The sequence below is a fragment of the Alternaria viburni genome, assembly GCF_023758015.1.
Source record: "Alternaria viburni strain BMP 2772 chromosome Unknown scaffold_4, whole genome shotgun sequence".
Taxonomy (NCBI): domain Eukaryota; kingdom Fungi; phylum Ascomycota; class Dothideomycetes; order Pleosporales; family Pleosporaceae; genus Alternaria; species Alternaria viburni.
This window is the reverse complement of record NW_026055773.1, coordinates 759,195-783,139: the sequence shown is the minus strand read 5'-3', so window position 1 is coordinate 783,139 and position 23,945 is coordinate 759,195. Positions and strand designations below refer to the sequence as shown.

Sequence of the window (23,945 nt, the reverse complement as noted above, 5' to 3'; positions counted from 1 at the left end):
ATTGCAACCCGATAGGAAAGAGAAACAAGCAATACAAGAACCCGAACGCGACCTCGATAGCGATCAACGCCATCACCAACACACCAAACCGTTGAAATCCGCACGTTCTCATCGCGCCGGCGGCTGCGTCCAACGCCCCAACATCTGACCAAGTGCCCAATTCCATTCATTAACAAAAGCATTCGTGAGCTGCGTGATCTGCTCCGCAGACGGCGTCTGACCCGCCCACATAGCTGGCTGAGACGCCTGGTAATGCGCATAGTACGGCAGTAGCTGACTGTCTTGAGATCAGCAAACGAAATCGCAATGTAGTGTATGTTTTGGTAGACGTACTCAGTTTGTATCTTGTTCAGAACCAACCAACACAAGTTCCATGAGCGGTTGCTTGCAGGGTCGGCGTAGACACGTCGCTTTGCTTCGTCTAGGCAGTCAGAACTACAGATGGGTTAGCACATGCTTTGGGAGGCACCGTGTACCCTTCGGGGGGTCATGATGGGCAGTTTACCTGAAAGGATAGTTCCTAGTCAATCCACGAAGTTCGGTCAACAGGCCATGCGACTCGACGTAGTACTTCCCTGATACCCACAATCAGTTTTCAATCTACATATACCAGTATTGTCGATACTTACAAGCCGCCGTCATCGGCTCACTGCAGTCCGGTGTACCGAGCTTTGCAAAAGCCTGCTCGACACGGACGAGTTCAACGATGGTATTGAACTGGTGAGATCGAAGCGCTTGGATGTATTGTGCCTTTTCGGCCTGTTGGAGTTTAGCATCCGGGAAATAGGTGTTGACGGTCATATAGCGGATTGAGACGTACGGAGGTGATCTTTCGGCTGGAAGACATTCTGGCGAACTGTGGAACCCGGTATCTACGTGCTGGTGGGTTAAAGTATTCGCTGTGGTTGGGACTGGTAGAAGATGTAGGATCGATGGACATGTAATAGCAATTCGAACCCGAGCTCAACTGAACATGGGGTACCGAAGTTGATGGAGGAGGATGTATGGGAAGGACAACTTGCTGTGATGAGTCCATCGTTTGTTGAAGATAGTCAAAGTATTATATAGGTCTTTTCTATTGCTGATGTTGTCGTAGGAGTGGCCCTCTCAGCTATAGTCATCTCATAGCCAATGTGTGTGTCGTGAGGCATCCACGGAGAGCCACATGCAAGAAAGTTCCATGGGGATGAGTTCAGCTCTCGACGCCATATCGTCATAAGAAGTTGCAGGCTTCCCAAACAACAGTGCCAAGGGTGAAGAAGGCAGCTGTGAATTGTCGAATGCGGAAGCATCAAGTAAGATTATGAATCCTTTGAGGAACTATGAGATAACCTTCGTCCCTTTAGGCCTCCGTGCGTTCGATATAGGTCCGATAGTGTTAGCATCGTCTCCTTGATAGGCCAGTCTGCTTGCAGCAATGGGTCTGCGACACATCAAACACAAGTGCTGTGGTCAGATTATGGGTCATGAACAAGGGCTATGCGACTTGGTCATGGCTCTCGCGGCCCGGTCGATCTGATCCCAAGAGCTTTTGTAGAGATACTGTGATAATACCAGCCACATTCTTGATGCCGAGAGTTTGGATTGATCGCTCATTGGTCGTGTATTCAACATGTTTCAACTGTGTAAGCAACAGTGGGTCGCTTGAACCCTAACAGCGTCTTCAACACCATCATCGCCGTTGCACCTTACGGAGAATACTGCGTATCAGGTAAGTGCCATGCTGAGGACCAACGCGCAGCATGGTAGCTGAGCTCGATGTTGTCGATGTGTGGAGTCGGCATTTAGGCGCAATCCTGACGGAGTGTGCGAAACACGTTCGGAAAGTCAACTTTCCGTTGTATATCTGGGTATTTCGACACAATGAGAAAGAAGCTAACCAGAACATGTCGGAAGGCTGAGGCTGATATCCCCATATCTGTGCTGACGATGGAAGAGTTCATGGGATCCGGATTTGGCCGCTGTGGCTGGTTAGCTTGTGGCTGAGTATCGCACCCTCGCCAACTTCACCGCTATTACCTCGCAATCCTCACGCAATTCACGATTGCTAACAACACTGCTCCCGGATAGCTTTCTTTCCGAAGGGTACCTGACAAAGCCGCTGCTGAGCAACCGCGCGTTTAGGATTCCGCGTTCCACGTTTGGAAATGTCCTCGGGCGTCACGATCCCCATCTCACCAGCCACGACATAAGCACGACGTTGACCCTCAGTCTCGGGACCCGCGATCCGCGATCCTGGAAAAGGCATATCAATCTGGACGAACATATCGCGATTGATGGAAGCCATTGGTAGCCATCACTTAGCACACGCATAATGGCCCTTGAGGCTGTATCGGCTTGTCAGCAACTCTACGTCAGAAAGAGCCTCAAGACACATGAACTGGGGTCTGAGTGCGCATGACTGGAAGCCGCCATGTTAAACTTCTGATGATCGACCGCTAGAAGGTATGCTTGTTGCATCTCACCTCATTCCGCAGGGCTGCTTTGCAGCTACCACAAGACTCAGAGTTGGGAGACCATATGCTCCAATAGAAGAAGGTAAAACTGCCAAGTGGTAGATGCAGTCGCTCGTCTGGCCCCATGAATATTTCAGCTGCGTTGTGCCAGCCCCCGTTCTGCCACTGCTTAGCGTTTCCATTCTATCTTGCGACTGGAAGGTTTCTAGACTGGTTAGTTCCTGATCACTCACGCATATCGACAAGATAGCAATCATTGGGAACCAATGCTTTCGAATGGACCGGACGGCCACCGATGATTCGTAAAGATTCATGTTGATAGATTCTTTTACATGAGCAGGCAGAAGTCTTTCGACTCCGCAGTGCGTTTGAAGTCGTCATCCACCTTTTACACCCAGACACCTAGACCCGAGTGGTCTATATGCTCAGCGCCATGATGGAGTTTACGATGTCGTTGTCGTTCTCCTTGAGGGCCTTGACGGCCTTCTTCCGCGAGACGCTGGCCTGCTGCATGACGAGCTCGATGTCCTTGGCCTCAAGACCAGAGTCGTCGATCTCCTCATCGTCGTCCTCCTCTTCCTCCTCGTCCTTCTTGTCCTCGACAGCCTTGGCCTTGCCCTTGCCGGAGTCGTCGCCGTGGTCATGACCGGCGTGGTCGTGGGGCGCGGACTCGCCCTGAGCGAGCTGCTGGGCGGCGGAGGCCTGGGCCTGGGCGTTCAAGTCCTCGATCTTGGCCTCACCGAAGATGCTGGTGCGGGGTCAGCAGGCGGCTTGTGCCATTGAGGGGCAGCGACTCACATCCAGGTGTTGCTTGAGGGCGACTTGTAGACGTCCGGCTGGTTGATAACAAACAGAACCTGGTAGGTGTGTTAGCCTAATACCCTGCACTGTGTCTACGGTCTGCCCGCATCTCGTGTTTGTTGACTGCAGCTCCCCCACCAATTGCGCGGAAAGCACTCACGTTCTTCGGTCGGCGGAGGGTGACGCGTGTGATGCCGTCGATGTGCTTCAGGCCGAGCTTGGCAATGGCCTTGCGAGCCTTCTTCTCGTTGCGGGAGTGGACGGCGACGGAAGAGCCCGCGGGCACGTTGACCTCGCCCTCCTCGTTCTCAGACTCGTCGCTGGACTCATCCTCCTCGATCTGGACGTTCTTCTTCTCGGGCTCGTCGGGGAGCTCTTCAATGCGGGGGTTGGCCATTTTGTCGGTTTGTGGGTGACGGCAGGTGGTGGTGGTGCTGCAATATCGAGCGTCGCGGAGTTGGGGTCGGAGCTTCCAAAAATGATTTGTGGGCGGTTTAGCGCGGGCAGCTCTCGCAATTGGCAATGACGCCCATCACAAGCAACAATTACTCTCACAGCCTATGTCGCGCAATTCACAAGGAAGGGCATTTCAAAGGGGGTATCAAATTGCAATTCTAGTTGCACTGTTCGTGTGTGTTCATGAATTTGTGGATTGAACTCTCTTGCTACATGTGGAATGCATGCGAGAGCCGAGTAAACCGTTCCCAAACCGAATTGCACCGTGCCAAACATTGGACTTATTCGCCCTTAACCAGGCCTTGAATTTTTGAATGCCTTTGAGGTCGCCTTCGGAATGCTCATGAAATGCACGTCATGCCTCTATGCCACCTGCATGCAGCGATCACCACAACGCCTGTCTCCCGACAGCATCGAGACTACCTATGCCTTTGCGCTGGCGCGGATCTTGGCGAAGGTCTTCTGAACCTCGAAACGAGCCTGTGTTGTTGTTAGTCTGTGTTCCCAATTCGCATCCGGGGTACCGCGTCTCGTCCGAATGGTCGCATTCGACGACACAGGTACAAGCCAGAACGTACCTGCTTCCTCATCTTCATGACCTTGAAGCGCTCAAAGTCATTGAGTCCCCGCCTCTTCTGGATAGCCGCACGCTTCTGGGCCCATGAGCTCTCGTCGAACTTTTGCTGGACCTTGTGCTCCTCCCACTTCTTCGCGACGTGGCCGTTACCCGAGGCACGGGGAAGCTTGGGGATGACGATGGGTGTAAGGGAGAGTTTCGCAAGCGCGACTTCCTGGCGAGGGACAGGGGCCTTCTCGGAGGGACCTTGGAGGAGGACCTATGTCTGTGTGAGCCGCTGAACAGCACCCGGATCGCGGATTTTCCATACACGCTTGTGGTCAATGATCTCGACGATGACAGCGAGGCGGCCCTCGAATGCACCCTCGTTGAAGAGGACCACGCGGCCGACCTCTACCAGCCTCCAGGCACTCGTTGTAATTTCGGCGTCACCCATTTCGTCGATATGTGCTGCAAGAGAATGTTAGACGGGAAGACACGTGGAGTATTGCTGCGTCGAAAGCGTACCGGTCGGAAATAGGAGTCGGTGTTGATGTTCTTGTCGGGAGTAAGTAATGTCGGTCGGTGGAGGTTCGAAATTCAGTGTGAGCCCGGGGCCGTGCACAAGCGAAAGGCGCCTTGGCGCTAGCGCCGTCCTTAAAGTTTTCTGCGACCGCGCGACTTCCATCATCTCCTCCAGCACCGCGGGCACCGCAGAAGCACCACGCTCGACTCGACAGCCGTCGCGACTTTATGCAGTCGTCGACGTGGCTATTACGACCACTTGACCTCGCACCATGCGCTCTGCAGGTGCAGACGCGACGGACGCGACATGCGCCGAGCTAAACTACTCCAAAGACCCATAGCTACGATCCAACACCCATAGCTCCACTGGTATGTCTCTCGCCTCCACACTCCTCTCCCATCCTAGGATGACATAATTTGCGATTGAGCTCGGCGTCGGAGACCCTCGCCGGGGTCTCTTAACGGCGTCGAAGTCATGACATTCAATTTCTTACATATTCTGAGCTTGCTTTACCCATTCAGCTTCATCACCGCACCGACTTCGCGACAACGGCTGACCAAAACAGACGCTTAGATACCCAGCCAACAGATACCCGACATCCGACGTCGCTGTTAGCCTGCTCATTGCAAACCCATGTCGACATGCGACTGCAGTGCCGTCACTCCACACGGCTATCATGCACAGGTCAGTTCTTACTTTTTTACATCACCGCCCCCACTCCCAATGATTACAACATGCAATAGATAGTATATGATTTCTATGATTACTATTTTATCACCAAGATCACTGAAGGGATCCACAAACACGCTCTGCTTGATAACGCTTTGTTTCGATACAAGTCACTAACAAGCCTGCAGGTAAAATCTCATGTGTACGCAAGTACGCTCAACATCGCTGCATGTGCCAACTGCACGTTCTGTCTTCGTGTCAAGCCATGTTTTTAGCCTTCTTCAATCAAGTTGGCTTGTCCGCGTTGGGTCACGCGCGCATGTGATGAAGGCGACTAAAATTTGTGAAGAAATAGTTTAGCACGATCAAGGCCATTCACGCGATATGCCAGACAGGTCGCAAAGGTAAGTGATATGTAGGCCGTGTAGGCAGGGTATTCGCTCTGTGATCTATCATATCTAGCTAGTCTCAATAAAAATCTCAATCAACATCTGCATCATCCTCCGCGACTCTCTGCTCTGGTGTCGTTGCTCTCCTTCGTGTGATTTTCCTTCCGTAGTTTCGGTACAGGTTCGTCAGCAGCTCCCTTACCACGTCGTTGAATGCTGTCCTTGCGTCAAATTTGCTTCCACCGTACGGGAAGGGGACGATCTTGGACCAGTCGGCGTTATCTTCAAAGTAAAACTCGAGGTCGAATGAAACCGCATCCTTGAGCATGGTCTTGAGTGTCACCCCCTTGTGACCGTTGACGTCTGCCCACGCCCACAGTGCAGGGTCGTGGAAATTCAACGTGCTCGACGCCTCTTCGGCGAGGATCTGTGCGTTGAAGAGGAGGTGGCGGATGATGTTGATGTCGCAACCGCAGTGTATGACAGCATACTGCAGTAGCTCGGTAGTGATGCCTTTTTGCACACCCAACAGCACGGCAAGCGCTGCCACCGCGTGCTCGTTACCCTCCTTGATCGCTTCATTCATGCCCGATTTCGCCACTTCACCTGCCATACTACCCTCCCAATCGATCTCTCCGGTCAGGCTAACCAAAATGTAAAGCAGTGACGCTTTATCTTCTGTCCATGGCCCATGCAGCAACTTTTCTGGTATGTGAAAGCCTTGCGCAAAAGCGAGATGAGGGATCTTGGTGAACTTGTATGGCCATAGTCCGTCGAAGTAGGACACTCCGGGGATCGTAACTCCAGTAGCTGCCCAGGCCTTCCCGCGCAACTTGACCATGGCATCTTGTGCGCGTTGCACGTATTTCAAAAAGAAGTCGTAGGTAAAGAAATGGCAGGTCAGGATGTTGGACTGGAGTGAGGCATCGCTGGTGACGAGTCGGTCCCGATAGTTGGTACGGTGATCGACGGTATGGAAGAAGGCCTGCATAGTGAAGCTCATCTCTATAGCGTGTGAGGAGAGTTTCGCGCCAAGATCTCGTGAGCAGCGTGGAAGCGCTGGGTTCATGCTGTAAAGAAAGATCATTTCCAGCAGTTCTGTGGGAAGTCCTTGGAGCGTCGGCATGGCGGGTGTATATTCTTTTTTCTTGCGGGCTGACCTCGTTTTCCGTTGACGTTTGAGTTGAGATGTGGATGCTGAAGAGTTTTGTGCAGGTATGGTAAAAGGTTTACTTTTGGAGGCAGCAGCATATGCTGGATGTAAGTACTTCCTCTTCTTGCCACGCACGATGATAGGTGTCAGTTCCATCGGGTACTTATGAGCGGCTGTTGCGACCAGGCAGCACTCAAAAGTAAGCCGCTTCCGATTGCATGCAGCATGCACAAGGTAGATGGATCGGGAAAGGCTCCGCGTCACGTTTTGGAGATCGCACTGTGCGCCACGTTTTGGTGCACGGGCCCGGTGTGGCTTTGCCGCGGCGTTCCTGGAGCTAGCGTTAGCTTTCCGCTCGTCTTCCTGTCGCATAAACAAAAGACCCGACGAGATTGACGCACCACGCGCGCGTGCACCACGAACGGAAAAGCGAATCACCGAACGAACGACGCGACCACACCGAAGAGATGCAGGTCCACGCAGTACCCGATTCCGAGCGCGCGTTTGATTCGACTGGGAGGAGGCTGCCCTGGGGGCTTGAGTTCGCAGAGTAAGTCATGTTTCACTGCCATTACCAAATGGAGCCTTCTGCACGCATGAGCCTAGTCATGCGACAAACAAGACTACAAAGTGTTCTTTATACGACATTCCTCTTCTTCATGCTATCTTGACGCCATGGACGACCTCAACTGGGATTCACCCATAGATTCGGACACACAGCTAACATCGATCCCCGACAGTCCCGATCAAAATCAACGGCGCGTGCCAGAAGAGAAAGGCCCCTTTGGCAAAGCACGGAAACGCGGCACCTCACGAGCGAAGACACCCTTGGGCGCCAGCAACGCAGCTGACGAAGCGAGACTCTACAACCAGCGCACAGAAGATGACATCTTCAGTCGTTTCAAGGCAGACGAAGACAAGAGGCGCTCGGTATCCGCGCGGCCAGCCGGTGCACTACCACCATCAGCTTCGGCACCAAATCTCATAGACGCAAGCAACGGACTGAACGTTTCGTTCGCAGCAGGCGCATCAACGAACGCCACTTTCGCACAAGAACCCAAGGAAGTCATACTATACGGCTTCGGATCCGAGCAGCAATGGGCTGCGATAGCACACTACGAGAAGGTTTCCAACGGAATGATCTACGAAGAATACGATCGCGAGCCACCCAACCCCAGGCTCGGCTATAGTCTAGCAGCGCAACGCTCGACATACTACCCAAACTTGGAACCGAAATACTTGACCAGGATCAAGACATATCTTGGGGGAGACCACTGGGTCAAGGTGACTTTCGATAGTGCGGAAGCCGCCGAGCGCGCATGTCACTACAGTCCGAAGAACATCCAGGGCTACACAGTTTACGCAGAGATGTACAGAGGGACAGGACCGCAAGGTGGTGACCGGCCGTTGCGCGCAGAAGGAGGGGGAATGTCACAAATCGCTTCACCCAACACCGTATCTTCAGGCACCTTAGGACCACGCGGTGCATCTCAGTCTTCAGCAACAGCCTCATCTGCCACAGCAACGGCCTCCCAGCCTGCAGCGTCACAAGGACTTGTATCGCAATCAAACTCGGAACCAGCCTGGCTGAGGAGTACAAGCGGCGCTTTCCCAAGCCATCTCGACGACATGCCCGTGGAACCCATGTCTCAACCACGCGAAATGCACCAAGCTCTCGACCCAAACACCGTTCCCGCGCATGCAACTACCACAGCATTGAACCCCCGTTCTCAACGCGCAACCCTGCGACTCAAGGGCGCAAACGTGAAGCCCGCTGTCTTCCTCCCACAAGAAAAGGCCTTCCTCCCCGCAAAACCCCGCTGGCAGCAAACAGTCGGCTCGGTGCCTGTCATTGGATGGGTGATTGGCTCAGGACATGGTATCATTGGCGACCATGTACCGAGAAAAGAGGACGGAACTTTCGACGCAAACAATGCGAGTCTCTACTGGCGGGTGTGGTATATGGTGGACAGTTGCTTCGGTAGTGACTTTTGTGGGGTCAGGGATGCGGAGTATGATGAGTAGGGTTAATTTCAGGTGGGGGCATTTTTTGTAAGACCAAGGGGTATTTGATAAGCATTGGGCGGCGTTTTCGAAATGACAATATAGCGATGTGACTTCTAGTGCTTGGAGGGTTCGGTATCAAATGCATATGTAATGAAATACGAGTGGCATCCTCAGCAGAAAGCGTTTCTTTCGTGATGTATGATTTGCGGGGTTGTCCATTCATGTAAGAATTCATGCTGTACAAGTCTCGAGGTGGCTGCGTTGAAATCAATATGAGCAACGCAGGCTGAATGATGTAAATGGTCAAAATCTAGGGTGCATTTCCACTGTCTGGAACTATTCACAAATACGTAGGTAATACAGCCCAGATCGGGTACATCTCGACTACATGCAAAGAAGATGCTTAGAGGACGGAAAGATCGCCAAACTTCTCCTGCGGGGTTGTTAGCACTTGCATATGAACTGTCTTGAGTGTTCCAGAAACTTGCCTTGTAGCCGGGAACGGCCCAGCGACCCTTGGAGACGAGCTGCTCGGTGCGCTTGTCGATCTCGGGCTGAGCAGCTGCGACCTCGTCCTGTGATATCTGTCAGCCTCTTGTCCCTCACTTGCCCGTAACCGTATATACGTACAACAGTGAGGTCAGCGAATGGCCTGGCATCCTCAATGTTCTTCAGTGTCTTCTGGAGGTCGCTCAACTCCTTGTCGACAACACTCTTGGTCTGCTCTGCGCTCTGGACGGCCTGGGCCTCGAAAGCCTCAATCGCCTTGATCTGCCTTCCTACATCGTATGTCTGGGGCTTGAAAGCGTTGAACTGCTTCTCGATGTCGTCGATAACGGCCTGGTTCTTGAGGATGCCGCGGTAGTGGTTGAAGTCGACGGTCTGGGACTGCTCGGAGAGAACGGTGACTTTGCGACGCGCATCGTCGTTGCGCTTCTTGAAGGACTGGAGGGCGGCGGCGGTTTGGCCCTTGAGGCCGAGCTGGGTGCCCAGCTTGGTCCAGTCGAGCTTGAGGGCTGCGCTACGCTACAAGAGGGGATATGTTAGTTTTCTTGTTCTGCATTTCGGAGGAGCCATTGCGGGTGGGGGGCTACTGCCGGCGCAGCAATTGGGCATTCGAGAGCTCCGACGGGTCTTCTGGAAGGGGTGTGACGTACTCCGACGGCCATTGTGATGGATTTAGACGGGGATGCGGTGGTTTCGGTTCGGGAGGGTTGATGTCCAAGTTCTTCGCGAGAGCTCGGAACAGCGCCGCCAAGGATCTGGTGCACGGGCCATTCGACTTCCGCCTCGATCGCGGCCATGTTCCCCCAACATTACCTTTCCCACTCACACTCTACACTTCGTTGCTACATTCTCAACCAACAGTCTAGACCCGAACAACTCTCATCAACATGTGGATTCTCGACTGGTAAGCCCCTTGCTATGTGCCTATATTGCTTTCTTACTGACCTCGCTCCAGGTGTAAGTTAACTACCCTCCCTCGTTATGTCCCGAACTGGATGGACGTATGTGTTCGTTGCCGTAGCACGGCAGAGCAAGATTCCTCCAGCACTCTCTCATAGCACTGCTGTCGCCTTCCGAGGTCAACGCCTACAACATCGCGCAAGGAAATATCAAGGCCAGGCTTATCACATGCGCATCGACACTATACCATCGCATATGTCCCGAACACCTGCCGGATCAACCAATGGCTTGCTTGGAACATAGTTGAACATGGGCTGACGTTTTGTAACAGTCTGGGATGTTCTGTCCTCGCTTGGACTCATGAACAAGGTAAGCAGGAGCATAGTCTCAACTTCACTACTCGGGCTAACACATCGTCACAGCATGCCAAACTCCTCTTTCTCGGACTGTACGCACTTCCACATACCAGCCAATTCAAATACGTATAGCTGACTAGGCTCCAGTGACAATGCAGGAAAGACCACGTATGGCTACCAAACTGGACACGCGAGCTTTCGCTGACACGATTAGGCTTCTGCACATGCTCAAGAACGACAGGGTCGCTGTCCTGTAAGTGAGATCTGGCCTTATTGTACAACTACCGGCTAACATATGGTCCAGTCAGCCGACTCTGCACCCCACTTCCGAAGAGCTCTCAATAGGAAACGTCAAGTTCACAACCTTCGATCTCGGAGGTCACGCACAAGCCCGCCGACTATGGCGCGATTACTGTATGTCAAGCCTGCCTGATCGGTTTGCATAAACTAACAATGTCCCAGTCCCCGAAGTTTCCGGCATCGTCTTCCTTGTTGACGCCAAAGACCACGAGCGTCTCTCCGAGTCAAAAGCCGAGCTCGATGCTCTTCTCGCCATGGAGGAGCTGAAGAACACTCCTTTCGTCGTTCTTGGAAACAAGATCGACCACCCCGACGCCATCTCCGAGGACCAGCTCCGTTCCGCGCTTGGTCTATACCAGACAACCGGTAAGGGCAAGGTACCGCTCGAGGGTATCCGCCCGGTTGAGGTCTTCATGTGCAGTGTGGTCATGAGGCAGGGATACGGAGAGGGTATCAGATGGTTGAGCCAGTACGTCTAGGCGGATTACTCCAGCAATTATAAGCACGCTAGGCGGACACAAAGCAGCGGGGAGCGCATGTGGCTGCACGTTGGCTCTCGATGGTATGAGTTAGATGCAAGTACATGCCATGGCTATCACATGCGTAGTAGATGTACTCTTACGGGCGTTGGCGTTAGCTCTTGGAATAATATCATATTGCACACCAACACTCGTAGTACGGTGCAGCGAAGGCTGGGTCGGCCCGAAGCGAGCGAGACCTCTATGTCGGTGCGTAACTCCAGATCACGCGCGACAATGACTCTATTCCACTAGTATGCGTGATGAATGACAGATATCACGCATCGAATACGGACACCTAAGGTATTCTGTTCCGAGATCATAGTCGCTGACAACGGTTTAGCATGATGAAAGAAACGTAACTCATCTTTGCATGCAACTCCCATGGATTTTGGAAATGCAAATTAGCGATGAGACTAAAGAACGAATATGTACCGACACAGAGATGCCACAACTGTATAATCGTAATCAAGCGTTACAGATATCAAATGTCCACCGTTTGATAGGGTCTGATACCTCGATTTTGGTACGGTAATTCACGTAACCAGCTCAAGCATGAGTGCAATATCAAATGTGCTAGATGCGTTGTACCAGAATTCCGAACACCAGATATGGAAATCGTGAATGCGGTTTTGGACATCCAGAAACGTCGATTAAGCGAAGCTATCTCGTGTTGGCTTTTTGTGGAAAGGATAAAAGATAGAAAGTTAGATCACTCCGTTCATTACATTAAAACGAGTCTCAGAAATGGAAACACGGTTTTGGAAAACCAAGAGCGCTAATTAAACAAATCGATCTCGTTTGGAGCTTTTGCAAGGAGTCATCTAGAGGCGCCAAATGACTACTTGCTAGAGTCAAAAACACATTTCGGAACTGGGAATGCAAAACTAAGGAATCAACAGTGTTGACTGGATGCTCTGACGCTTCGATGCACCGTCATCCGAGCCTTTTGCGAAAGAAGCTTCAGATGAACGAAATGACGATATCCGTTAGCGGATATCATGATCTCGAAATCACAATTACAGTTCCAATAAGCCGTCTGCCTTAACTAGATGAAGCTTCAAACCCCTACTTTACGATGCTTGGGCACGTATTTTGTTAAAACGATTCCCGAGACTACATACGGAATCCTGGGCGTTGGTTCAATGTCTAAAGGCGATATTTCGCAGACATTCTCACGGCAAGACACTTCAAGAATCCAGTTCACGATGTCCATAACAAGAAACCGAGTTCTCAGTGTCGAAAGCAGGTCACCGCCCCTTCCCCAGGCGTTCTCGCCACCTTGACACGGCACAGTAAACCCCCAACCCGCTGGTTCGTCGAACAACCCGCCTCGACCAAACTTTGTCCCCGCGGAAAGCCGAAACCCAGAAGAGAAAAACGCACCGCCACAGCTAATCCATCTAGCCCTATTCACGTCCTATTAATATACCTCAAGAACTAAAGAGAATTCAATAACACGCTTGCTAGATGCGCTTAGGTGTCTAGTATTATTTTAGAGGTATTAGGCATTAAGATACACTAATTAATTTATCTAGTCTCTATAGCATAATTTACTAAATTCTCTTTTATATATTCTAACTATTTATCTATAAATTCTTCTATTTATTTTACTACTTCTTTAGCTTATAAGTTAAGTAGTTAGTAATTTTAGTAGCTTAGATTATTATTAATATTTAGTAACTATAGTTATTAACTAATAATAATAGTTATAGCTCTAGTATTAAGAGCTTTAATAGTATATTAGAAAAGCGTCTTAAGCACTATTATTTCTTTCTCTATAAATAAAGTAACGTTACTTAAGAAATATAAGATAGTATTTCTTATAGTATACGTAGGTACTAGCTTAATAATAATTACTTTAATACCTAATTAGTATTATTTATACTACGCTTTTAACTAGAAAATTATACCTAATATAGATTAGTAATATAAGCTAAAATTATCTTTAACTATAACTATATTACTAAACTTATTATAGCTAAAATAAGCTAAAGAAGTAAGAAGTATTTAATTTATAGTAAATAGTAAATATAATAATATTAGTAAGAATTTATAGTAATAAAAAGAAGTTAAGCGCTTACATAAAATTTCTACTTCTAGAAATAAGTAACTATAGTATTATAAAATTTATACTTATAGTTTTGCTGCCTTTGCTTCTATAGAATACATACTAAACATTACTACTTAAAACCCTAACAGACACCTAGTAGATGCGCTTGCTGGTAGTGTTAGAGACGGCGCAAGCCTCCCAACGACTCTAGTGCATGCACGCGTGTCAATCGATAACGCGGGCTGCAACTTAATCTTTGGTGGTTTGACACGTTGGCTGAGGGACTGAGGGTGGATAAGTGGTTAGGGTGGGCTGTAGCTTGGTGGGTTGGGGTTATGGGGGAATAGTGAGGCAGAGACGGTGTGTGCATGCAGGATGGATTGACGACGTTTGTCCGTGGTTTTTCTTTTTTTCCCTTTGTTGTCGTCTTTTATTGTTTGGAGATATGTATACTGTGCCTTTGAGCTGTATCTGTTCCATTTGGTGATTTGGGACTGTGTGGTATCGTAGGAGCTGCATTGAAGTGTGTGATGTGCAATTGACATCATGATTTCGTACCGTATACTTCGGAGAATGTACCGGTACATAGCCCTTGCTTAAGCAACGTGAACGTGGGGTATATACCTCCTCACCGGCTGTTATGTACGTGCTCAAGATGCCTGTCAAGACATATGCGTGACACTGCATTTTGGAGACTACATGCAGTAGCAAGCGAAAAGCGTACAATCGCCGGTGTGATGTGACGTGACACAGCTAGGATAGAGATCAGCATGCACCAGCAGGGAAATGCGCCTCTGCGGCACTGCGAAGGATGTATGTCGTCTGACTGACTTGCCAGGATTACCGCAGTAGCTTTGAAGGGATTGAGTAATGGGTGGCATTTCTTGAAAAGCGGAGGATTTGTGAAGGGGTTGGGTTGCGGGGTCAGAGGGAGCAGAAGGGCTGGGTATCACGGTAGATGAGATGAGGAAAATGTTGTGTTTTTTTATCCGTTTGTATTAATATTTTCATCGCATGGAGATGCGGGACTACCTATTGAACTAGCTAGGTCCGTGGCTTCTTCTTAGAAACAAATATCCAAACACCATGCCGCCTATGCTTTAGCTATGTACATGATGTCGTAGATGCATGCAGTCATCAAGGAACGTTGCAAGGAAATCGTGTCATCCTCCGCTACAGCCTTCATTATGTGATCGTCAAAGCGACCATGTCCCATGTTCATCGCGCGCGCTGAATAGAGCTGATCTCGCTTACAAGAAGGAGAAAAGGGCGAGGAAACCGGCAGCGAGAGCGCCGATGCTGGCAGTGCCAGTGGAGGCAGCACCAGTGAACTCTGAGAAGGGAGGCATGGTGGAGTTGGCGATCGGGGCAGAAGCCTGGGGCTGACCGTCGGAGATCTGGGTGACGAGAGGAGCGGAAGCCTGGGGCTGGCCGTCAGAGATCTGAGTAACGACGGGGGCGGAAGCCTGAGGCTGGCCATCAGAGATCTGGGTGACGACAGGGGCAGATGCCTGAGGCTGGCCGTCGGAGATCTGGGTAACGACAGCAGGCGAAGAAGCCTGGGGCTGACCGTCAGAGATCTGGGTGACAACGGCGCCGGGGGTGGAGGCCTGGGGTTGACCGTCGGAGATCTGAGTAACAGCTCCGGCAGAGGTAGCCTGAGGCTGACCATCGGAGATCTGGGAGACGGGGCCGGTTTCCTCGGACATGGTAGCCTGGATGTGGATGGGAATGCACTGAGCACCAGTGGACTGGCTGTACAGGTTGTAGAAGTCTCCAGACAAGCACTGGTAGAAGACAGCGGAGCCCATCAGGGACATGGAGCCGTTGCTGCAGAGACCGAAACCTTCAGTCTCGCGAGCACCCTCCTGTACGGGTTGGTCGAACTGGAATCTGATAGTATGTTAGTACTGACTGAGTATGTCAGAGTGTTTTAGGAGACGTACTGGTAGTTGGCGGCGATGTAACCGGTGCGACCAGCCTGGTCGGTCAACTTGCCATCCTCGAGAGACAGCTGAAGAGTACCATCAAGCTGGCGCCTGACCATCCTGGAGGGAGTGGTGGTGGCATTGACGGTGGTGATGGCGAAAGTGCCCGGGGCAGAGGACGCACACTCAGCGTCGGAGGAGGCCTGGGGGTAGGCAGCAACGGCAGCCGCGAGGCCGGCAGCGACGAAGGACTTCATTTTCGGATAGTCGGTTGGAGGTTGATATTAATGTATAGGGCGTACTTGACAGCGAGCGTAAGTAGCGACGAAGTAGACTGAGGAGCGAGGTATCAGTCACTTGATATACGATTGGAAAACTGTCGACGATGCTGGTAACCACGACAACGAGAGTGTGAGATGTTCTGGGTAGGTAAGAAACGCGGGAAGGTAAGACAGCTATATACTCACACCCAGGCAAGTAGTTAGTCCATTCAATCTACCTCATCGAGCATATCACCGCAGATCGGACATGCACTGAAGCCTCAGCGCTTGAGCCAAGGCCATGGATCAACTCCACGCGTCAATGCGAAGCTACAACCGCCTAGCGTCGACGCTTCTGACGGCTGGAGAAAGAGGCTGGATAGAGATCGCGCGTGCCGTAACGATAAACACCGCGGAGAATTCTGCTACATCATTGGATGCCCATTCATCCGACCCCTCAGTTAGGTCCCCACCATTTCAGTGAGAATGCGCGTGAACAAAGCCCGTCCCGCCTCTCGTCTAAACTTATCTCAATCCCAGCCCGTGAGTAACTTTGAACGCGATTGCTGCCATTGCATTGGCTACTCTGACGCAATGGTTTCAGCCTTTTGGTCCATGTATTCTGCCTGTCAATTGACCGGTGACATGCTGCCTAATGCAAATCTCGATGTGTTGAGCTCGGTTTCCGTGGTATGCAACGTCTAAGACAGCTGCTCAACCGAAGTCTCGTAACTGCGGGTTTAGGACGATCGCTCCGTGCAGCATCCTAGCGTCTTCCTTAGAGCAATATACGTGCGTTCTGTAGGCCTCGATGTGGAGTGTGGCGGGGCGTCGTTATTCATCAGTTGGGCGCGTGTCATTGGTCAACATGCAGGCGGAACTGCAGGGTGGTGTATGGTGAAAATGTAGCTCGCTCAATCGGACTATTGGAAGGCAAAATGCAAGGATGACGACGGATGGGATTGGTGTCAAAGAGACGAATGCCCCAATTGATGTCAAAGATCGGTTCCCAATTCGGAACGACGCTTACGTGCGCTAGCGCAACGCTTGTGGGGTACATGTGGCTTTCGCCTTCGCAAGTGTCTTCAGCCGCCCCAACCCACCTTCTCCAGTGGAACCGTTGCATGGGAACGCTTGGGACGGGCTGGGGGAGGCTGGCAGGCTGGCCTTGCGGGCGCATATCGATAGTATGCCGCTTATTGCTGGCTGGCTGGCTGCAGGCTGGCGCATTTGCCTCCGTCGGCTGGTCAACCCTAGAGAACGCTTAGATTGTTGGGTAAGACTGGTTGCATTCGTGGGATTCTGTGCGATGGAAACATGGCATTTGAAAACAATACCACTACCCTTGGCTACGATGTGGATTTGCAAATATTGCGATGGTAGACATATCTGACATGAGATGCGCATATGTCAGACGTACCATTGACGTCACACCTGGGCACACTCGAGTCGTCCTCCACCCTCTATGCTGATTTATCCCGCAATCGTGGCGCTAAGCAGCTGCATGTACTCGACAGCTAACCTTCAGTAGTCATTCCTATTGCAGCTTCTCGTGCGGTCAGTGACACGGTGAGGCTTTCCGCGAGTGACGAAAGTAGGTTTGATCATCTGACCCCGCACAGCGCCTGCCTTTCCCAGACACACATATGTACATCCAACACCGCGGCCAGCGTATGACAGGGAGCCGAGCCGAAGGGGTCTGTGTTGGTGAGGTTGTTCGGCCTCGGCGATCACGATCTCACGATGGATGGACCCTCCATGCTGATCCATGGGACAGTGGCGCGCCAACCGACAATTTAGTCCCCGCAGGGTCCTTCTCTACTTCCCTTCGGTGTCCTTTGGACTGGTACTCCGAGACAGAACCAACAAAGTCCGCCGGACAGTAGCTAGCTGCGTCATGGGTATGCCAGGCGTGGGATGCTCATGTACCTGGACCTAGGTAAAGGTTGCTTCGGTATGAAATATCCGGAACAATCGGCATCCGGTGGAGAAGACTCGGGCTACTCGGCCGCGGTATCTTTGGAGGATCGCAAAAGTGCAAGCTTCACATAGGCGTTGCATGATATGAGCGGAGATCTCTTCGGCGCACTGCTCCGGCATCGCGTCTTGGACACACATCTGATCACAATGCCTAAGAAGCCAACTCAAGTTAGTATGGGACACTGGCGTCAGAGGTACATTACATACGAGATATGTACCTATGGACTTGGCGACATCCCATGCTGATAGCATTTGGTGGCTGTGTGTAGTCTTGTCCGTCCCCCGCTATACGCCAGGATGTAGGCCGTGGAGAATGTGGTACAAGCCCCAGTCTTCACTGACAAGTCCAACTCTTGTCGAACCTTATCGAGACCTACTTGCCCTCCCCAGCACGTTTGACGCCTCCTGCTACATCGTTTGCACCTTTTTCAATGCTCGTGGATACATCGGCAAGGCCTCGTGCAACCGGCCGACCGGCACTGCCTGTGGCGCCCTCGACCTAAGCAAAGGCGCTCAGAGTCAGTATATTTTCATTTGTAGTTAGTACAGATCAATCTACCGTTTCGCCCAAGCCTCGTCCAACCGCGCCAACAACCCCTCCTAGAGTGTTTGTAACGCCGCCAACCGTATTGCCTACAGTGGACGTGACAAACTTGACGCCAGAAGTTACACCGCTTTCTTGCTGGCCGATAGGCATGTTGACGATTGGTCTTGGAGGTTGGTGGGTTGTTTGTTTGTTTCAGGGTGGTCGCGATGCTAGTTCCCGAAGATAGTAAAGTTTGTTAGATGCCGGCTAAGTGGTAGTGAGCTTTGGTGATATCCTGTAGCGTCTGTGCTGCGATGGTGCATTTATGATGCACGGATTTAGTGACGTCATGGGGCTTCGCAACAGCAGACGCGCGGTGCACGTTGGAAATCCTGCATCGTGCAACCGCAAACCTCGTCCTCGTGATCCCAGGCATGATCGCGACTCGGCCCGTGTCAGATGGCGTTTGCGTCGTCCAGTTGTCGCCCTCTCCGCATTATCTCGCGCAAGTACCAGCTGCGGACGCGGCAGCCACAGGCGTTGTCCGGGGAAGTTTCACGAACTCCTCATTGGCATAGTTCCCTCCTCGGCATCTGCATCAGAGATGACTGGCGTTGCATACACGATCGCCATCGACTGGCGCGACCATGGATCTCCTTGTTGTCGTGACAGCAGCTGGCAATCCCATCTTGACGCATGACACCAGGAAAATTTTCCAAAGTTCAGCTTCTTGCGATGGCATTCCGCGCGAGCAGGACCGATGCACAGCACCTCGAGAAGGTTTTCAGAGAAGCTGCGACGAGCTCGGTGGCCGAGTGCTCCTAGATCCAGATGCGCAGGACGCCTCGGCAGGCCGCAAGCCACGGAACGCGAGCGCAGAGGCTTGTTCGAATATCATTGGCAGCACACCGTTGTGGCCTGAACCTAAGGCAGCCATATCGTAGAGATACACAAGGCTGTCGCATTACTTGCGGCCGACACTCGCAACCGGCATCATGTTCTCTCCGACTGTAGGGCCTCATCGGGGCATACGGACGAGAAGCATGCGCGCATGCTCTCAGGCAACCCCTCTCGCTGCGAACATATGATGAACTGATTTCCCCCCAAGAGGTTCGATACTTACCTGTAGCTCGTCAAAGCTCGCCTACACTTCGATACACCCAGAAACAACGCCAATACACGATCGAACCACCTACGAATCGCGCGCCAAACGTTCGAGATGACGTCCTTGTTCCCACATCCTCCTTACGCCGAAGACCAGCCGTATGCGCGCAGTATCCTATACCTGCATGTCATGCGCGCTTCAGCCATGTCATTTTCCTTCTTTTCAATCCTCCAGTTTCCAGCCTCTATCATCGCAGCACGATACCGTAATTCCCCGATCGATTACGCTACAATCCTATCTCGTACGCTCAAGACTGCCGGTCGCGGCCTCGTTCTAGGAACAGCAGCTGGCGCGATCATGACATGGGGCCGCATGAGAGGCCGAGAGGAAATAGAGTGGAAAGATAGGTCATGGCGGATACTGGAGAATCATGGCGAAGTGAAAACAGATTGGGTCACACTTGGCGCGGCTGGGACCGGTGCTGCTGGGGCTCTGATCGCTGCACGGAGCGGCCGGGTGCCGATAACTGTTGGGAGTGCCATGCTGGGAGGAGCTGGTGTTGGTATGGGCACTGGAGTGCTGTACATGATCGCGTCATTCGCATCGGGGAGGAAGCCTGCTTGACGACGGGAGATGCGAAACTGGACCATGCCTCTGGTATAGAGTTGACCCACGACGAGCTCTTGGTAACGCCGAAGGCTATATGCTTGCATGCTACCGTCCAGTCTGGGTCGCGCTCAACATTTCCTGGTACTGGTATTCGGGCCATTTGAAGCTGCCACGCGGACCCTAGACCTTCGCGCTGCTCCGACACATAGCCACGATTGTAATATATCTGCTTATCAAGGCAATGGTTCTGGACGGTTGAGTCACCACAAGCTCACTTGTACGTCTTTCTAGCAGTGCAAAATTCTTAGAAGTTACGCTTGCCCTTTCTCGCTGCGCAGCGTATAGTGGAGTCTCTAATTCGTGCTGAACAGATCGATTTTATGCATCTCCGGGGAAAAGAGAAAACCGATGAACTGCGTCAAAAGGAAATCCCACATCTCGGAATGCGTGTATGCGACATCGTGCGTTTCGGCGGCCAACGTTGGGCTAACCTTAAAAGAATTTTGAAGCTCCAACCTTCTACGTTGCTACGCAATCTTCGAGCTCCGCTCCACACTCTTATCTTTTTATATTTTTGCTTGTTTGCGTATCTGCGAGATTGACTGTTCACACATGACGGTGATGTGGTTTCACGCGTCATTGGCACCTTCTCTTTACGCGCAGGCGAACGACCTCGGTCTGACCTACTACCAGATGCAAACCTCAGGCCGTTGCACTTCTGGATGCGATACAGTGCGCCCATCAAGCTATTCCGCCCGCCGATGACCTCATCCGAGCAGGCTTCTTGTAGGTAGCCCAATATACGAGCGCACAGATCGCCGGCAGTTTCCCGTCTGATCTTGTTCGTCCGACTTCCGCTGTCGCAATGCTATTAAATGAAGGATACAGTATGACGATCCCAAGTGAGCACAGGGCGGAACGTCAGTGTGACCCTCTGAAACGGTCTTGGGCCGAGTGACCTCCGCCGTCGCATCGAGGGCGCGTTACCCAAAGCCATTGTTCTCGAAACATCCCCGGAACGTGATACCTGTTGAACACGCTTGAGCTCCTACAATCTCCACGCATTCACGCAGACTGCTCCACCACGCAGCCTTTACCTCCGAGATGATATTGTCAGAATTGCGCCGTCGCCGTATTCGATTCTTTCGCTTGCAGACATCCCCACAGTCGTGCTGTCCGCTGCTTCGCATTCACTATATCTAACGCTCTCCATTGGGTCTTGCCCTTTAAGCGGCGGCCCCAGATTCGCTGCGACAGGGATCGGTTACTAGACACGCTGTGATCGGTCCAGGTTCCAGGATGAATACGTTACACCAAGTCCTCCGTACTAGCGCTGGCGGATGCCCACTTGCGAAAGAACAATTGGCGCCTGCACACAACACCCGCTTCTCATGTCTCTGACAGCCACGAACCGGACCGCGCAACAGGCCCCGTTGGACGTGTTCGGCTGCACAGTCTCCGAGATGTTGGAAGCCAGCCATCTCTCATGTAGTGCGCTGTTCGTGTAAGAGAATTAATTGAGAGGCGGCAAGTGCGATATCCAGACCGTCGCACCATGGAGTACGACCGGCTTCTATAGCGATGACAAGCCTTTTGAGTGGCATGTGTAAAGTGCAGCCAGCAAGCACATCCACGTGAGGGCGACCGACGGGAGACTAGACCGTTTGGCAAATAGAAGGGCCTCTGCTTAACTTGTTTCTGTAAGTGTTAATATGCAGTAAGTAGCAAATTGCGGGGGACGTCTTGGGAGACACCCGGCTGTGCCTGCCTTGGGCGCGCGTAAGGGGACAAGGGTTTCGCAGCCCTTGACCTTGTTCCGGGTTTATATGAGGAAGCCCACCCACCAGCAGGGCGAGATGTGGTTTTCGCGATTTCTTCAGGTTTCTGAGAGTAGGTCGTCGAGATGCCTACCTATCCTCTTCAACTCACCTGCCTGGGGGTGATCTACGGCACTCCCCTCTTGGCTTCGATATTCGTTATTCTGCGGATATACACACGGCGGAAGCTGAACTTACGGTTAAGCTGGGGTATGGCGTTCAACATCACTTGCGCAAACCGTACTGACGTACTTGTACAGATGACTGGCTTATCATACTTCCGTTACTGCTTTCCATAGCCCTCATAGGGCCTTCTCACCGACGTACGTACTGATGTAAGCGCCGACACTGGCTCTTACTGACCCTGAACAGATGTCAAGATGTGGCATGTTGGCGTGCATATCTGGGAGGTGCCGCCGAACGAGATAGAACCAAACTATGACGAGTACTATGCCGTATGTTTAGTCCCACCATGCTACAGCGAGAGAACTAATAGCAGCAGGTTGTCATGGCGTTCAACCTCTTGAACATCCCCATACTACCGCTCGTCAAAGCATCGATCATCCTTCTCCTCCTTCGGGCCGGTTCCGTTATTGAATGGCTCAAGCGAGTGCTCTATGCCATCTTGGTCTTCACTGTTGGAAGCGCATTGATACCATGGTTCTTGTACATCTTCATCTGTCCACCTCTAACTGGAAACACTTGGAAGCCGAGGACTTTCGGCAACCTGCATTGCATGGGCAGACACAAAATGGGAGAAATGTTGATCTGGGTCACATGCGCCAATCTACTCACCGATGTTCTGATCCTCCCGATACCTTTCATCATCGTGCGAAGGATGATGAGTGCTCGGTTGAGGTCCCGTTTGGTGGTATTGGTGGTGTTTACATGCAGTCTCGCGTAAGTCACACTGACCTAGTATGCGAGGATAATAGCTGACCTCTCCACAGTGTTACTGCCATCGGCGCGGCAAAGATCTACTTATCGTATCGCGACCGCCTCTACACTCTGTTCAACCCCGATTGGACCTACCCGATCGACTACTGCATCAACCACATTGAGAACAACGTAGCAATCATCGTAGCCAACATACCGATCCTACGCGGCCTCGTCACACGATGGATCTTCAACTTCCGCACCAAAGCGACGCCCATTGATCGCGAGTTTCGTGGTGATTGGCAACAGCAACAGCAACAACAACAACAACCGAGAAAGTCGGACGCTTCAGACTTCAGCCGCTACACAAGAAAGAACCGCGTGGTACAGAAGATCCTCCCCTGCATCCAGGATGATTTTTCCAGCAGCCTGGCCTCGCGCTCCAAAGGCGACCTCAGCAGTAAGGTGGACTGCCGGCCAGATTTCCCACCTCGAATCTGCACCACAGGCGAACAGCGTTACCAGAAACGAAGTTACTTTCCTCGATCGCGAAGGAATAGCTTGGATCGGTATAGCACGGCCGACTCCTGCGAGAAGGGTGACATATTAGAGACGGTTAGGAGTGTGGGTAGTTTGGGTTCTGCGCCAACGCTCGTGGAGAGTAAAGATGCGTATACGGAGTGGAAAAGCATGGACAGCCCAACGCTGAGCCCCACAGCGAGGTTCTCCACGCAGACGTTATGCCCCATTGCGCCGTTGACGCCGGCGAGGTTGCGGGGGATTGAAGATGATGAGGTTGACGATGAGATATACCCATACCCGAGAGCATTATGATACCATAGCGAATGAACAATATACGATGAATCTTGATATCTGCAACGTCTCGCTGTGCTCACGTTCAAAACTTAGCTACACATTCTCATCAACAATTCCGCAAAACTGCAAGACACCACAAACCCGACCCGCCCAAACAACGACCCGAAAAACCCTCACCCTCCTCGACCCAACCCCAGACCCCTTCATGTCGGCAGTCACACATCTGGTACGTACCTACCTTTACGCACACCCAAGTCCCGTACGCCCTATCCGAGTGGCGGGTTTCCGTTGTCTCAATTTCAGTAAAGTTACGTTAGCCTGCCACCAGCATCCAACCACACCACGGCGGCGCTCAGGCCCGTTTGTCCGCAGGGGTGCGCA

The 23,945-nt window shown here is 51.8% G+C and overlaps 10 protein-coding genes across 10 annotated transcripts; 3 read left to right on the top strand and 7 right to left on the bottom strand.

The window, feature by feature from the left end:
* Window positions 1-108: 108 nt before the first annotated feature.
* J4E79_002534 (uncharacterized protein) lies at window positions 109-801 on the bottom strand (the record flags this gene model as incomplete). Its single annotated transcript, XM_049351432.1, has 4 exons — window positions 109-277; window positions 334-435; window positions 506-575; window positions 630-801. 4 exons carry the CDS (start codon window positions 799-801, stop codon window positions 109-111), a joined length of 513 nt encoding a protein of 170 aa, XP_049214070.1.
* Window positions 802-2,873: 2,072 nt separating this feature from the next.
* Window positions 2,874-3,654, bottom strand: EGD2 (GAL4 enhancer protein; the record flags this gene model as incomplete). Its single annotated transcript, XM_049351431.1, has 3 exons — window positions 2,874-3,204; window positions 3,255-3,313; window positions 3,418-3,654. The coding sequence occupies 3 exons, from the start codon at window positions 3,652-3,654 to the stop codon at window positions 2,874-2,876; spliced, it is 627 nt and encodes a 208-aa protein (XP_049214069.1).
* Window positions 3,655-4,136: 482 nt separating this feature from the next.
* J4E79_002532 (uncharacterized protein) lies at window positions 4,137-4,726 on the bottom strand (the record flags this gene model as incomplete). Its single annotated transcript, XM_049351430.1, has 3 exons — window positions 4,137-4,193; window positions 4,292-4,549; window positions 4,601-4,726. The coding sequence occupies 3 exons, from the start codon at window positions 4,724-4,726 to the stop codon at window positions 4,137-4,139; spliced, it is 441 nt and encodes a 146-aa protein (XP_049214068.1).
* Window positions 4,727-5,944: 1,218 nt separating this feature from the next.
* Window positions 5,945-6,979, bottom strand: J4E79_002531 (uncharacterized protein; the record flags this gene model as incomplete). Its single annotated transcript, XM_049351429.1, has 1 exon — window positions 5,945-6,979. The coding sequence occupies one exon, from the start codon at window positions 6,977-6,979 to the stop codon at window positions 5,945-5,947; it is 1,035 nt and encodes a 344-aa protein (XP_049214067.1).
* A 702-nt stretch (window positions 6,980-7,681) lies between these two features.
* J4E79_002530 (uncharacterized protein) lies at window positions 7,682-9,031 on the top strand (the record flags this gene model as incomplete). Its single annotated transcript, XM_049351428.1, has 1 exon — window positions 7,682-9,031. The coding sequence occupies one exon, from the start codon at window positions 7,682-7,684 to the stop codon at window positions 9,029-9,031; it is 1,350 nt and encodes a 449-aa protein (XP_049214066.1).
* A 385-nt stretch (window positions 9,032-9,416) lies between these two features.
* ATP7 (ATP synthase d subunit) lies at window positions 9,417-10,182 on the bottom strand (the record flags this gene model as incomplete). The annotated part of the gene is made up of 4 exons (XM_049351427.1): window positions 9,417-9,446; window positions 9,502-9,588; window positions 9,644-10,039; window positions 10,171-10,182. 4 exons carry the CDS (start codon window positions 10,180-10,182, stop codon window positions 9,417-9,419), a joined length of 525 nt encoding a protein of 174 aa, XP_049214065.1.
* A 225-nt stretch (window positions 10,183-10,407) lies between these two features.
* Window positions 10,408-11,555, top strand: SAR1 (COPII coat GTPase; the record flags this gene model as incomplete). Its single annotated transcript, XM_049351426.1, has 9 exons — window positions 10,408-10,424; window positions 10,476-10,521; window positions 10,566-10,677; window positions 10,752-10,789; window positions 10,843-10,868; window positions 10,924-10,944; window positions 10,991-11,029; window positions 11,081-11,190; window positions 11,239-11,555. 9 exons carry the CDS (start codon window positions 10,408-10,410, stop codon window positions 11,553-11,555), a joined length of 726 nt encoding a protein of 241 aa, XP_049214064.1.
* A 3,342-nt stretch (window positions 11,556-14,897) lies between these two features.
* J4E79_002527 (uncharacterized protein) lies at window positions 14,898-15,832 on the bottom strand (the record flags this gene model as incomplete). Its single annotated transcript, XM_049351425.1, has 2 exons — window positions 14,898-15,540; window positions 15,594-15,832. The coding sequence occupies 2 exons, from the start codon at window positions 15,830-15,832 to the stop codon at window positions 14,898-14,900; spliced, it is 882 nt and encodes a 293-aa protein (XP_049214063.1).
* Window positions 15,833-18,188: 2,356 nt separating this feature from the next.
* J4E79_002526 (uncharacterized protein) lies at window positions 18,189-18,512 on the bottom strand (the record flags this gene model as incomplete). The annotated part of the gene is made up of 2 exons (XM_049351424.1): window positions 18,189-18,314; window positions 18,375-18,512. 2 exons carry the CDS (start codon window positions 18,510-18,512, stop codon window positions 18,189-18,191), a joined length of 264 nt encoding a protein of 87 aa, XP_049214062.1.
* A 3,446-nt stretch (window positions 18,513-21,958) lies between these two features.
* Window positions 21,959-23,582, top strand: J4E79_002525 (uncharacterized protein; the record flags this gene model as incomplete). The annotated part of the gene is made up of 4 exons (XM_049351423.1): window positions 21,959-22,082; window positions 22,245-22,327; window positions 22,375-22,772; window positions 22,823-23,582. 4 exons carry the CDS (start codon window positions 21,959-21,961, stop codon window positions 23,580-23,582), a joined length of 1,365 nt encoding a protein of 454 aa, XP_049214061.1.
* Between the last annotated feature and the right edge of the window lie 363 nt (window positions 23,583-23,945).